The sequence below is a fragment of the Ischnura elegans genome, chromosome 6 (assembly GCF_921293095.1).
Source record: "Ischnura elegans chromosome 6, ioIscEleg1.1, whole genome shotgun sequence".
Classification (NCBI taxonomy): Eukaryota; Metazoa; Arthropoda; class Insecta; order Odonata; family Coenagrionidae; genus Ischnura; species Ischnura elegans.
This window is the reverse complement of record NC_060251.1, coordinates 25,468,160-25,482,919: the sequence shown is the minus strand read 5'-3', so window position 1 is coordinate 25,482,919 and position 14,760 is coordinate 25,468,160. Positions and strand designations below refer to the sequence as shown.

At 38.2% G+C, this 14,760-nt stretch overlaps 1 protein-coding gene across 4 annotated transcripts in view; it reads right to left on the bottom strand.

The window, feature by feature from the left end:
• Positions 1–275: 275 nt before the first annotated feature.
• The window catches only part of LOC124160202 (lipid storage droplets surface-binding protein 2-like), a 38,924-nt gene continuing 24,439 nt past the window's right edge, over positions 276–14,760 (bottom strand). For 2 of the 4 annotated variants that reach the window (XM_046535986.1, XM_046535990.1), the window contains exons 3-8: positions 10,137–10,313; positions 8,051–8,300; positions 5,276–5,430; positions 3,550–3,810; positions 2,083–2,163; positions 276–701 (exon numbers count right to left, since the gene is read on the bottom strand). In XM_046535986.1, the coding sequence (XP_046391942.1) occupies positions 549–701; positions 2,083–2,163; positions 3,550–3,810; positions 5,276–5,430; positions 8,051–8,300; positions 10,137–10,313 (1,077 nt within the window). In that variant the 3' untranslated portion in view covers positions 276–548. Of the gene's footprint in view, positions 716–2,082; positions 2,164–3,549; positions 3,811–5,275; positions 5,431–8,050; positions 8,301–10,136; positions 10,314–14,760 lie in introns of all 4 variants that reach the window. The other 2 variants (XM_046535988.1, XM_046535987.1) reach the window with 2 other exon arrangements.

Sequence of the window (14,760 nt, the reverse complement as noted above, 5' to 3'; positions counted from 1 at the left end):
TAACATCTTTTCCGAGAGATTCCTATCAACCTTCAGCTTTGGACTCTCAATTAGTAGTCTTATCACGGTATACTGTCTTCGGCAGTTTAGGAGAAATCGCCCAGGCAAAGACTCTTTCGATGGGTAGAGTGCAGTGCAAATTAGAGCTTTAATCACCGCCCATCCACTTTCCGCAAAAGCAGGAACTTCATCGCTGCTTTCTTTGACTTACCTCAAGTCTCACTATTCGCTTCATGTTTCACTCTTGCGATTAATTTTGAAAAAATAAAAAATGATTTTAATTAAACATTTATTGCGTACATAAATTACGGAAATACAATATTAATTACGAATATAAAAGTATACAAACTTATCCACTTCTTGTTATTTAGTACACCAAACCCTTAAGATCTCTAAAATTCACAAGCGTGAACGGAAAATATCCAACGTCTTCATCGAAGAATCTTGACATGAACTGAAGAGAATTCATCCGCTAAGTAATCACACATGCACATTACCGGGATAATCCTCACGCACAAACATTGTCTTTTGAGGTGCCGGGAGCAGCGTCAGTTGGCCACCGCTATGCTTTCGCTGATCTTATCGTTGGTGTTCACTGCGGAGGTGGTCCTTGTTTTGTCTTCCGTGGAAGATTGCTTATCGGCCGTAGTCACCACTTTCTTCACCGGCGTCTCTACGGGCGGTGGCGATGTTCCCTTCTCCTAATGAATAGAAACTAGACGTTAAAATTACAAGGCCTACTTTCTTCCCCTCGGGACAAAATATGTTATTCCGGAAGCAAGGGATGATTTGGAGTGAACTCTAGCAGGGGCGCAGCTAGGAATTGAGGCTGGGCTAGGTGCAAGTAATACCGGGGTGTGTGGGGGTATGGTGTACCCACCAGGATAAGCGGTAGGTGCGAGATTAATAAATTGCGGAATTTTAAGATAAATTGTTCAAAATGGTGAGTTTCACGGCTTTCCGAGGGATATTTTATTAATCCTTACACTATTCTATTAGTAATATAAATAAAATTAAGTAAAATGGATTAAACTTAAAAATTTCTGAGCTCTGGGGGGGGGGGGGGGGGGGTTTAACCCCCAAAACCCCCCACTCGCTGCGCTACTGAACTCTAGTAATACTACTTTCTCTGTAAACCGTGCATAGGTGGATTTAGTGGGGGACGGGTGCACGAGCCCCCACCCCCAGACGCTTTAAAAAAAAACTTTTAATACGGTTATCATTGCGTTCGTTTTGTGAATTACGGAGCCTCAATTATTTAATTTCATACTATCAACTTTCGGTTTGAAATAAAGAATATTTAGTACAGTAGTTGTAGTATGTTGTTTTTAATCTCAAATATGAGAAGACCGTTCGCCTGTCAGATTTTTGTGCGTCCCCGAAAAAAATCCCGGAGCCGCCACTCATACGATGTGTAAGATTTCGGACTAATAGCGCTATAGCCAACTTCTAATTCCAATAGAGATACCAATCTGAATAAAAGTGGACGAAACAAATGTCTAACAATAGCAAAAATTAGATTAATTAAATTTAAAGAAATACAAACGAATGTAAAAAAAAGGATTTAAGGTTTCCTGAAGTCTTCAAGGATAAAACCCTTTAGCAAATGGAGATCAATATGTTGGTAAACTGTGGCCAAATTAATACTTAAAAAATATTAGACTGGCTGTTAATGTTCAATCCACTTAGAAGAAACTTGAAATGATCAAATCTGCAGAGCTAAATGGCTAATTATTTCGCCAAACGGGGAAATTAATTTATACGTTACTATTCAAGGAAAATTAGCGGACTAGACTGGGGCACGCCCTCACTGAGTGACCCGAAAGTATAGAAAGGAATTTCCGCACTTCATGTATCACATTTCGATTTGAGTGGCGGCTTTTACGGCCACAAATTGAGAGCACAAGTGTAGTGTCCTCCAATATTAATGTGAATATAATTAGAATTTCCACCACCGAACAGTGTCCAGATTGAAGTACCTTGGAGACCAAGGTACTCCCTTCGGTTAATGTCGTCCGAAATCTATTCGAGAGAGAAGTCCCAAACACTTTTCCCGCATGCCAAGTAGACGTTAAAAGTCACCTGTCTCATACATAGAAGCTTGGCCCGCTCCTCTGAGTTGTGTCCGTTTGAGGGATCCTTGGCGTTGCTCTTTGAAGAACCCTGTTGAGAAAAGGAAAATCAATTCACAACGTAGTCATTTTATTTACTCAATTATTCCTCAAGTCTGTCAGATTTATTGAAAGATATAATATCCTCTCCGAGTTCCATTGCTTGTAGTACGGCGTAAGATGAGAGTATGTATTTCCTTTTGCCAAAATTTGCCCGATATTCAGTTTAATATCTCCGATCCTTTTGACATGTCATTTTAAAATAAGTATCTTCAACATTATGTACAGCATTAATTACCCCTCCAAAATTTAGTTAAAACAGTTATTTGATTCAAAAGAACAAAAAAAATTATATGATTTCATATTTCCAATGAGTAATTTAATTCTACTCTTAACAGCAGAAAAATGGCACAACTCCACAGAGGAATTATTTTCAGACCCGTAGTTTGCTACCACTACTGGTACAAATTGTCCTGCACCATTTATATCTCCTTTAAATGAAGTGTTCAGGGTAAGTGCACCAAATCCCGAAATAAAAATGTCGAAAAAGCTTTTAAAGGCATTTCTTTACGTATTTTTATGCAAGTTGAGGTTCTTTTCATTTGGATAGAAAATTTAAACTTACGAATTATATACTTAAAAACAATGCGTGATCTAGTACATGATTATTGATTGAATGTCGTACTGTGGATATGACGACCCACTGGAAACCATCTAATCTACAGCAGTATATTCAAGTAATAATGATAGAAACCTGCACTCATAATTCAATTTTTTTCCTAAGTAATTATGCATTAGCAAAAAAAACATTTTGAAAATATCCTCTCATTATGCTCTTAATAAAACATCAAGGGGAGATCCTTCAAGAATCTGTGACGAGCTTTGACCATCCGCGTTAAGCAAATTAGCTGATTTAGGTGGTATATTTCACTATTTTAAGGGATCGGAGACCTTAAGGAAAAAAATATTTGCCGTGTAAACATATTTATACATGGACACCGATTGCCTCTTTATAAATTTGGAACGGAAGGACTAAAGTATATGAATTTTTTAAATTTCTTATACAATTTCTAATGCTTAGAATCTTAGGAAAATCTGTCAATTCCCAGCGCAGGTGTTCTCAAGTGTTTATTAAACATAACACAGTATTTATATGAAATAATTCATCGTGGATTGCGATCGGAAGGACGAAAATGCGAACGAATACTACGCACTGGATGAAACAAATGATTTTGTACGCAGTCACGCGCGAGGGTACAAAGATAAATACACTTAAGAATGAAGTTTGCCATGCAAAAATATTTGACTTCAGAATCTTGACCCACCTCGCCATGAAAAAACATTTGAAAAAGAAATCTTGGGTTTTCACGGCGAACTTCATCCACGGCGATTTCATCGTTTGTATTTATACATGAGAGACTAATATTCTAGTGCTTACATTAAGGAACCCTCCGACGATGCCGTATCCGTATTCCGCGACCGAGTTGATCTTCGAGTAAACTCCTCCCTGGATGCTGCCGATGGTCCCCCGGGCTCCATCCAGGGCCCCAACGACCCTGCGTGCGAACCTGCGCACCATCACCTTTGCGATACCCTTGTCCTTGTCTGCCTCCTCGTTATTAAGCTGTCGCGCCATCTCTGCCCACGCGTTCCCAAGCTTAGCTGCCAAAGCCTTTGGATCAGTCACCACAGATGTGATCTGCAAGGTAGAAAAAAATAGTCTTGTCTCAAGAGACTGTCGCAGAGAAAGTTTTGTTTTCAATTTGAATGAAGAACACTTAGAACACTGAAAATTTTACTTTTTATTTAAAATTTACGTTCATAAAATTGGCTTTAGCGACCACGGAAAATTGATGGCATTGTTTTTCAGTGGATTCTCAAAATCTTTGATTTATATAAAAAAAAACACCGGCTAGTAGAGTAAATAAACTGATGCAAGAGTTGATTGTAAAGAGACTTTCCCGATCACATTTCTATAATTAGATAAAAATTACGCCTGGAAATATACATTCATATAAAACTTAACGCCAGCATAAATGGTTCTCCAATAATTTTGATCCAGAATGATACACATTGTATACCAGAAGCATAGCAAGTTATGAAACACTGATTGCATTAAAAATATCTGAATGAATAAATGCAGGCCTTTTGAATTAATAGACAAATATTACCTCAACTTTATTGCCAGTTTTCAAATTTAGTTGAAGTATTTCCTGACAACTAAATTTGAAAATACACAAGGCAAATGTTTTATTTCTCCTCCAAATAACGGATTTATGTATTTAGTGTTTCCACTTATGGCTTTAACGATTAAGTTAAGATAGCTTGCTAATCCAAACAGTTGAAAATATTTTTATTTTTTACTATGACAGCTAACGAAACATAAGGGTTTAATGTTCTTACTCAACCATCGCCCCAAAAATATTATTTTCCAGCGATGCCAAAATAGCAAAATTACCTGTTCCCGTAATAATGACGATACTGTTAATTCCCTTAAATTCCATCTTAGCCCAGGTATCACTCAAAGAAAAGTTAACTCACCTTTGTAGTGACATTCGGTGCGAACTGGCAACTCTTTTTCGCTATTCCCGTGTCTTTTAGCGATTTCAAAAGGAAGAACGGAAGATCCTATTGGACAACTAGGCTTACGAAATCGCGGATGGGCGTTGAATTGAATAGTTCAACGTCATTCTCAGTTTAGTGGGTGTGACTCATGTGAGATAATCACTAGTATTAGAGGCTATTTTCCCTTCTGGCATTATTTATCTGGTTAGTGGAGGCTATTCTATAAACAAAGAGTTATAATTGAATGGCATTTGCATCCCAGAGAATGTGGAATGATATTTCCGAACGAGTTGACACTCCAATTTCATTGCAACATTAATTTATGAATACCTGAAAGATTGTGTGTGACGATCCGAAGCTGTCGTCATAACACCACATTCTAAAATTTAGCATTTTGAAGCGTTTATACAAGAATTACCACACGAGAATCTTTAGACTACTTCTAATTCTTAAATTCAATTTTGATAAATATGAGCGGGAAGCTAATATTTTGTAGGGATAGTTTACTTAAGTACAACACATGCATATTTTTTCACAAAAATAATTGTTACTCTGGGCTTCTCTGGAATACCTCTGCCAATCTTGTGGTAAGTACTCACGTAGAGAGCGACTCCTCCCACATATGAGGTGGCGTCTTCCTGCTGTTGCTTGAGGCTCTTGATCTGCGCAGAAGCGATCCGTACCAAGCGACGCTGTATGCGACGGCTCACCCTCTGAATGCGCAGCATTACTTCTCTTGGGTCATTCTTGGAACCTGCAACCACAAAAGGAATAATTATTGAACCAACAGAGCTTTAATACTGAGAATTTTCATGCTAAGTGCCTCGCTGCTGCCACAAATCTATTTTGACACGAAGTTACTGATACTTTGAACTACTGCTAGATCCAGCCATGCACAGTGTTGTTAGGACTAGGAGCATAATGGCCAGATTCACAAGCTTTTCAATGCTAACACAGGCCTGATGAAAATTTTAATATCAGTATTCAATAAGTTAATTCGTGGAGGAAATCAATGTAAAAGGAAATCCAGAATGTTCTGTCGTCTTTGTGGACTGAATATATAATTCCTGTAAAAATGAATGGCTACCTCGTCCGAACCCCGAAAAATCTGCAATCGCGAACTGCGGTATAAGGAAAAAAGTAAGACTTTGTATCCCTCCTTCGGAAGAATGATGCGGTGGAAAACTAAATACTTTCAACTCATTATGAAAATAATGCACAACTTAATGAAGACAAAAGGAATCGAGAACTATTTCTGCCTCTTGAGCCGATAGATATATAATAGACATTAAATCGAGAACTTTTATCTCCTCATAAATTGACAAGATTGATTAGCAGCCAAAAATAAAAAAATATCTGCCAAAACATTCTTGAATGGAACTTTCATTATCGCGAATAAAAAACTGCCGTTATGGAAGATATCCAATTTGTATCGTAGTTAGTTATTACTTTAATATTTTAGTGATGTCAGGTGTTGAGCCGAAACCGATAGACGTGATTTTCAAAGAATAGTTGCCAAAAACAAGGTGTTTTCCCCTTAACAGATTATTTTTCACTTACGAGTGTGTATGTGTAAGAGACAAGTTGCTCTCTTGTTCATTAAGGAAAAATGGCTAATTAAGATTTTGGCTAAGTAAATGTTAACCTCAGCTCACAAGCCCCACACCCGTTTAATTAATTTATGCCAGTTTGACCAATTTTTGCTATCTTTCCCCCCCATGCTACTCCAATAATATTTTTATTTAAAAAATAGTCAGACTTGAAATTTGTCAGAAAGCCCGTGCCAGCTGTGACTGTATATGAAAATGATACGTTCAAAAGGGTACCTTACGCGTACCTTACCATTAGCGTACGTAGCATACAATTTTTCGAGGAAAAGGGGCTAATATCAAAGTAAGATGAGGTAAAGGAACTTTAAATAAGCACCTACACGTTATTTAATATTAAAAATAAATTTAAAATTTAAAAAATTAAGATAAAACTAGCAGATTGATAGGAAGTATTGGAAAAGCTCTAATCGGTAGGCAGAACTATTTTATTACAATATTCGCTTTCTTTGTTAGAGACAGTAGTTAAAAAATGAAATTTTGCAAATTTTGAGTGGGGTGTCAGGCCTCTGAATCCCTTCGTGTATACACCTCCGTATACAAGAAGTTTGATTCTTACGCAATAACGTTGGGGAATTCGAAATGGTCCTATGACGAGCCCGTGAGCAGATATTTTGATGAACCTAACACAGACTTACTTGAAGGAATTCCCAGTTTCATCCGCATAAGCTTGATTTGCGTAGCCACTTTCTGCTCATTCGAATCCGTTCGCAAAATGTCCACTAGACAACAAAGAGCATAAGGCTATCCATTTATTCCCAATATTGGCAGTAGTGCATTTGCACACGAGATTAATAACATAAAACTTTTTTGAATGTCTTACATCAAATAATCACGAATAAATTGCTGTTAATAGCCCTAATTTTGCCCCTTATCTTCGTGAAAGCGTGGCGTCTTTAACATCAGCTATGTGAGTGGCGAATATGATAAATCCATTTAGATGTTCGGTTGGTGACAACAATTCATGGCCGACTGGAGAACCCTCAATTGAGGGGGTGGGTGATAAGGGGTACAAGTGATTTTTTTCCTAAACCGAGTCAGAAACAGACATTAGGTAAGAAAACAAGCGAGACCAACTATGCATTTAGCAGTGCCTTTGATTTTCCACTATGGGTGGTTTCCATTCATGCGAATCACGCGTCGTCTAGTGGCGACTCACTGAAACTGTTTCTAACTCTCCAATTCCTGCGCTTAGTAGTTTTTTTTTTTGTCACAACAGTCTGCGACACACACTGAATGTAACTCGAAAACCGCGACGCAAGTCTACTTTTGTCGACGTGTGTCGATGAATAGAAACCACCCAATGTCAGCACAGAAGAGAAACTCACTTGTACCCCTTGGAAACTAAGTTTTTGTAGATTTCTTCTAGCAATTAAAAATGCCAAGCTGTTTAGGGGGGAAAAAATCACTTGCACCCCTCGGTTTCTCACATCCTCAATGTTCATATTCGCGAGCAGTTCTCTCCAAAGCCGTACCCAGCGGGGGCCAGCTGCCCCCCCCCAGAAGCAAAAGAAAATTTAGATCTAAATGAAATTTTTGAATATTTTTTATCCAAATAAAGTAATATTAGTATATAACATGTAATTAAAATAATACTTTTTCCGAGGAGATAACTTTAAAAAATAATAAATCTCATAATTTTCTTGAAATTTTGGTTCGTAACCTTTTCTGTGTTACGATTTGAACGGCTTGCCCCCCCCCCCCCTCTAGTTTTGACCCTGGGTACGCCCATGGATCTCTCCCGATACTTCGCACTGTTTGACTCACCGCCCTCCTTGGCGGCCACCAGCGCCTTGGCGTCCTTGGCTCCCTTTGCGTCTTCGTCCTCTTCATCCTGGGCGGCCGGCAGATACTTCTCCACGCACCACTCGACAGCAGAGACAGCGGTGCGGATGCCCGCAGTCGCCACACCCACGCCAGCCACGATCATCTTCTTGGCGGCAGGGGCATCGGGCTGCGCCGGCTCATTCAACTTGCCCAGCCCCGCGGCCACGTACTCGCGGGTCGAGTCCAGAATCTGAAGGGCAGAGAGACAAGGGTAGTCTACATTCGATCGTGCACTCAACATAAACTAGTTCAATATTCTCTAATCCTATCCAAGCATTGAGAAAAGGTGCTCTTATTATATTACCAAATCTTAATTTTTTTATGTAAAAAATATTTTCAAACAATTTCATGAAAAGATTTAACTTAAGGTGACTTCTTCCATTTACTTGATTTAAATACAGTTCTTGAGACAATTTATCACACTTCACGTGGGAATAAATAAAATCGGTGATATGAGTATTACCTACATGTCTTACATAGGGCAAGTTATTTTCATTTATTATTCTAAGGTCAATTCATAATTAATACAAGAATTAAATTAATTCATGTTTATGTAAGATTTCACTTTTTCCCGGCGTATGATGGCGGTGAATTCTTCTCGGGTTTCCATCCGGGTGAGCTCCATCTCCATCGCTGCCGACGTTTCGATAGAATCCTTTTCTATAGTCATCGGCCCTGATGACGATAGAAAAGGATTCTATCGAAACGTCGGCAGCGATGGAGATGGAGCTCACCCGGATGGAAACCCGAGAAGAATTCACCTAATTCATGTTTACTTCAAATACCACACGTCACACCTCGACTATGTGGCTGATTTGTTAAAATAAAATAAGACTAATAAAATTTCTCATGTGCTGTTAAATCCGGCTAAAACGTACAAGATTATTGGTTAAGTGTGACTACTCACGTGCTAGTATGTATTGACAAGGATAGTTTCTAAATTTTAAGCGAGAAATTATCGGATGAGAGGAAAGAAATACTGCTCAAATACGCATGAAAACATACGAGGGTACCTCGATCAAAGGACATATTCTCATAGGTCACGGTGACTCCAATTAGTATAGATGCACTGGCTTGTTGGAAATCTCTATGCCACCCAGCAGACGCGAATATGGGTATCAGGTTTGGAAGATAAACTGAGACGTATTGGCAAAATTAGCAGTGCCGGAACTCACATTCCTAAGCTTTTTTAAGAAGTGAAATATAACTAAGTGTATAAATATTACTCTAGGTGTATTTTTATTACAAGTCGTTATTTAAATTTTAATACTAAATTCTTTGTTTTGGTTACGAATGCATAAATACGTAATTTGAGCCAACAAAATTGAATAAAATGTTATTTCACTAACGTGTCTTTTGTTAACCAGTTCCGCAACGGCGTTCCAACGCGTTCCGGCATCATGACACCACTGAAGATAATGGCTGAGAACTCATCTACGATTAGTAAAGAATTGTTTGAAGGATATTCAAGAGTGACTATGAGGGAAGTGAAGAGTCAAAATTGAGAGCGTGAAGCTGTAAGTAAGAGGACGCTGGACGCTATGAGAAAAAGATATTTGACGCGTTTGAAATGTGGGTGTACAGAAAAATGGAGACTGAAATGGGCGTAGAAGAGAATCTCTCGATACGATATAATTATTTTAATTTTAAATTTCACACAATACATTTGAAAAAGCGACTCTAGGATTTTACTTTTAGAAACATTGTTGAATAATTCCTTCGCGTGTCAACTTTGAACCAAGATTTTAATGAGGGGAGGTACAAGATGTGGGTGACGTGAACCTTCGAAAGGCGTAAAATAATACCATGATAGAGTTCAAAATACTGGTTAAGAGAGGAAGGGAGAGTAAGAGAGAATTCTGGAATAGTGCGAAGCCGACGAATTGGAGGAATTACTTAGTGTGAGGGGTTCGCTTCCCTGGGATTTGAACCCGGGCCCAGATGATGGGAGGCCATCACTAGCGACAACGCCCTCCCCACCCTAAAACTTGTTAAAATGCAGCTGGCTACTGATAATGACGATTACCTGGCGGGGTGGCATCTTAATGACTGGCACCTTCTCTTCAACAATGTCGATTCCTTTGCACAGAATGTTGTCGACTGCGTGCAACGGAGTCTCGAGACGAGAGGCGACTGGAACCAGGGCTGCGGTGCTCACAACCTCGGCATGGTTCAGGGTCCAACTCACCACGCTGTTCGAGTCCTAAAAGTACAATCAAAATATTTTTCTATGGAAAGAATGGGAAATTTCAACGGCCTTACAAAATGGTGGTCTTATGAAGTTGTGCACTCCCAAAAATATATTTTTGCGTCATTGGGCAATGTATCTATCCGAAAGTTAATTTTTTGAATAATTAATTTAGCATTAGAGATAAACTGACGTATTTTACTATTTTATATGGATACTTAACGTATGATATTTAAATTGATAAAAAAATAATAGTACTCAAACTCTCTTGTCTCCATCAGTCTGGGTTTCACTTAGAAATACCATAAGTTAAATATATACGAAGCAATAGCATTTAGGCAACTTCAAACCGCAAGTTAATAGAGACGAAAAAATATGTAAACTAATTAAAATACATTAAGAGCAACATAAGCTATGGACATAGAGCACTACAATTACAATACCTATCGAGAGAGAATGAGAATAATTACAATATAATTTGTAATCTTCTTAATTTAATTCCTAAGTTATTGTGGTAGAGGATGATAAAATTATGACCATGCCGAGAACATAGCCCACCATGCAATATTTTCTTATGCAAAGCCGCAATTGGCATCCTATAATATCGTGTCAATCAAGACTCTTGAGATTACAAAGAAAACCTCGCCAATTTGCGTGTCCTGCTAAGTGCGAAGTCTGAGTTAGGATCTTAAAATCTGCAGTTCAAATAAATATGATATGAGGGTAATAGAGGCAAGCCATTCATTTAATGTCTGAAGTGTGTACCAGCGCTTTCATTTATCTAAATTAATCTATGACAAGAAGTCCATATGCACGGGTTTCTTTTTAGGGTAAGTGGTCTCTGCTGTTTGAAACATTCAAACAAGTGTTGCGTCACGAGCGAATTCAAGCAATTGAAATTCCATGAGATTTCTTTCATGGCAGCGAAAAAATCTAGGTATGTACAAATTTTGAAGTCAAGGAAACTATGTATTATTATTCAGATTTACTCTACGCTATTAAGCTGATCCGTATAGGCTGCCTCGAAAAATTCAATGCCGTGTGTTTCTCCACGCCATTATTTGGACTTCCTATTCTTGCGCCACAAACATGAATAAAGTATGGGAATTTTATCTTAATTTTTAAATAGGATTACAATTAAATTAATCTAAGGTTTGAACCTCGCCCCACTGATAGGCCAACCATTCCCCTATACATTAGTAAAATGCAACCCTATATAAATGTGTCAATATATGACCTAAGAAAAATAAAATTCTAGTTCCGTACACACTGTTGGGTACAACTGCACTCGAATGTGAAAAGTCTACCAGCGTCACATCCGCGTGACCATGGTAATATTTACATTGCGGCTCGAGTCCACAGTATCGTGGAGAAAGGACGAGGCGAACGGGGAAATGTCGGTAATCGGATTTAGCGGCATTGCGTAAAAGTTTCCCGACCTCCCTTTCTCCCTTCCATTCGCCGATGAGAGGAACACTGCGCGCTCTACCTCCTGGCCACAGGTAACACTGTTGGGTCCCTTTAATAAGCCGAGAGGAAACCTTAGTGGGGCCGACATTCGAAGGAAACTTATGCAAAAGGTCTCCTGGAAAGGTGGGGGAATATAAACGTCCTTGCACACAACGAGAAGGAAAAATCCAGTCCATTGAGAAATTGTGTGCTGCAGGCAGGCGAACCTAACCGCTTGGTGCATTTCCGAACGAAATGCCATCTCTTTCCGCACGGAACTACATTAACCCTCACTAACTCAGAGCTACCTCAGGGAGCAATCAAATTTCTAGATTTTTCATTTTGAAAATTAGAAAATTTTGTTCTTAATCATAATTATCGTGGCAGCTAAATTTTTCTTCATTACAATTTACACCACTAAATGATGCGTGGTTTAGATATTTCCCAAATAGAACAGAAAATGTATACATTTATAATGTTACTTAGAAGCAACACTGGGTTATAATGGGTTGAATGCCCAACTTAAACTATGCTTTGGATTTTTTTTCACAAATGGGGATTCTATTTATTACATTGAACCTTCCATCAGATATGACAGCCTCGGTTTCACATCCAAATCATATAATTTTCTTCCGCTCCGTGCACTAATAACTGCAAGCTAATAAAATTATTCATTAAAAATTTCCCCACAAGTTTTTTTAACCTTCTTTCTAGGCCTTTTCCATCCAACAATAATTAGGGTTAGGTAATTTTACCATTAAAATGTATTTGAATAGTTACTGCCTTACATTGCTATTGCCGTTTACTCGCTGTAAACTTTGCCATAAAATATAAACAAGACTAATTGATTTTTCGTATGATTACTGTCATTAATTCCTAGAAGTTCAGGACAGCGAGGGGGAGATTGTACTAATTATCCTGTTATTATTTTAAATTATTTGAATGAGGACCAGTTATTAGGCTGGTATTTCTTCAGTGCTGACCGAAAGACAAGTTTTAACTAGTGATGAAAAATAATTGATGAAAAATAGTAAATATTTGATGCCCAATGAAATATTTGAACTCCATCTTTGGACCACGTAATCCTACAGAATCGTTCATTAGCCTATGAATATTGGGACTGAAATAGCAGCGTGAGGCATGGATAAACGCTTTGAGATATGACAATCTATTCTGTATCACGGGAGGCTCAGCGCTTATCAGCAGGCATTTATCCTGCAGCTGGCTCACGTGGAGATAAATGCATTAACAGCAAATCCGAACTTTGAATCGATGGAACGACTGCTTGTGTGCAGATTTTCTGTATCTCTGATGCTTCATATAATTACGTAACATATCCAAGATAGTAGTCTGGCTATTGGATTCCACCATAATATTTAGTGACTGCACTCTTTCTCATGGTTCAGCAATTTACTAAATAATTACTTGTATCTATGTAAGATTATACGAAACAAAAGATTTCCTGCTCAAGTCAATCAAAGAAGGCTAAGCAGTGTGTGTCGTGATTCCTTAAGCAAAGCCTTACCAGTCGAAACCTCGAATAAATTAACGTAAAAATACAAAGAATTTAAAAATTGTTTTCATATTCCTCTCCAGCCACAGAAAAGATAAAATAATACTGTAGTTGAAATTTTAGCACTATCGATGTTGAATAAATTGATATGAAGTATTGTCTACCGTAGAAAAGTTAGCTTAACCCAATACAAAAAGTGTTAACGATAGCCACCATCTGTTCGTCATTCTTAATTTGCAATGTGTAATGTACAATGATAAAATCAGACGCCAATGAGATACATGGGTAGTGAAAAGACTATGCATGATGACAGTATTATGGCTTATTACAACCGTAAAGTACTCATGAAAATTATAATTATTTAAGTGTGAATTAAATTTAAAAAATTGGCATGTTTAATAATAAATGGGGAAAACTGATCTCACTTAAATTGCAGAGGACTTTTTTTACCAGCCTCCAGATTTGAAAACCGAACTCGTTTGGTATTAGGTGACAAGTAGTTTTATGATGCCTGGACAAACCAATGAAGAAAAACATGTTTTCATGGATTTTATTTTAGGATATTTGATTCAAAACGCTCAACTAAAAGCTAATACAGCGTTAGCATTACTTTCACTGTCATTCACGTATAGGCAATCCGGATAACGAAGATTTTGAAATAGTTTGAATGGGGTGGCAGTAAGGTCAAGTCCTGTGGTTGATAGGGAAGGCCCTCTAGTTATCTCGAGACTTAGGAGGGGAGAGAACTTTCTCGCTCCTTTCCTTCCCATTAACCCCACCCCAGTTTGACTGCATTCTCTCTGCACTGAGAGGCTTGGAGCTGTTTAGAGGTCGAGGCTAGAGCCATTAATGCTCATAAGTCCAGTGGCGTTATGAGCGAGTGATATCACCACACATCCATAGAGCGTTCACACTGTCTGCATTGTTAATGCGGGTCGCCCTAATTAAGTTGTAGACATGAGTAACTGATAGCCTAACACATTTTTTTATAGCTTAATGATTACTTTTCAAAATATTACGATATTATAAGCCCATAAAATTTAAAACGTGAATGTCAAAATAACATATTTTACGTTTTAAACAATTCTAATGAGGAACTTGCATGGGTCGTAGATTGCTCTAAAAACTATTTTGAATAAGTCAAATGGATACATTAGCTCGCAAAAATACCTTCAGTTTCTCCATTCAACATCAAAAGAAATAAAAAAATTGCATTTAAAATCGAGAAAAATGTCTCTGAGCCGACCACTGCGCGAAGACACCCGAGCGTTGCCGAGGCCAGGCGTGACGTCATAGGTGCCTAAACAACCGTAGGGAGTAGGGAAATACGCTGAGCGCATGGTGTAAAATTTGTTTTGAGGGAGTATTTAGCCGCTTATCGTCACTTTATTTTGTTCTGTTATTCTTGGGCAAGTTTTCCTATTGCTATTGTGCCTAGATTATTACTTGGGATATTAATAATGCGGCATCTGGATGATAAAGTACAAGCGTTTCACTTCG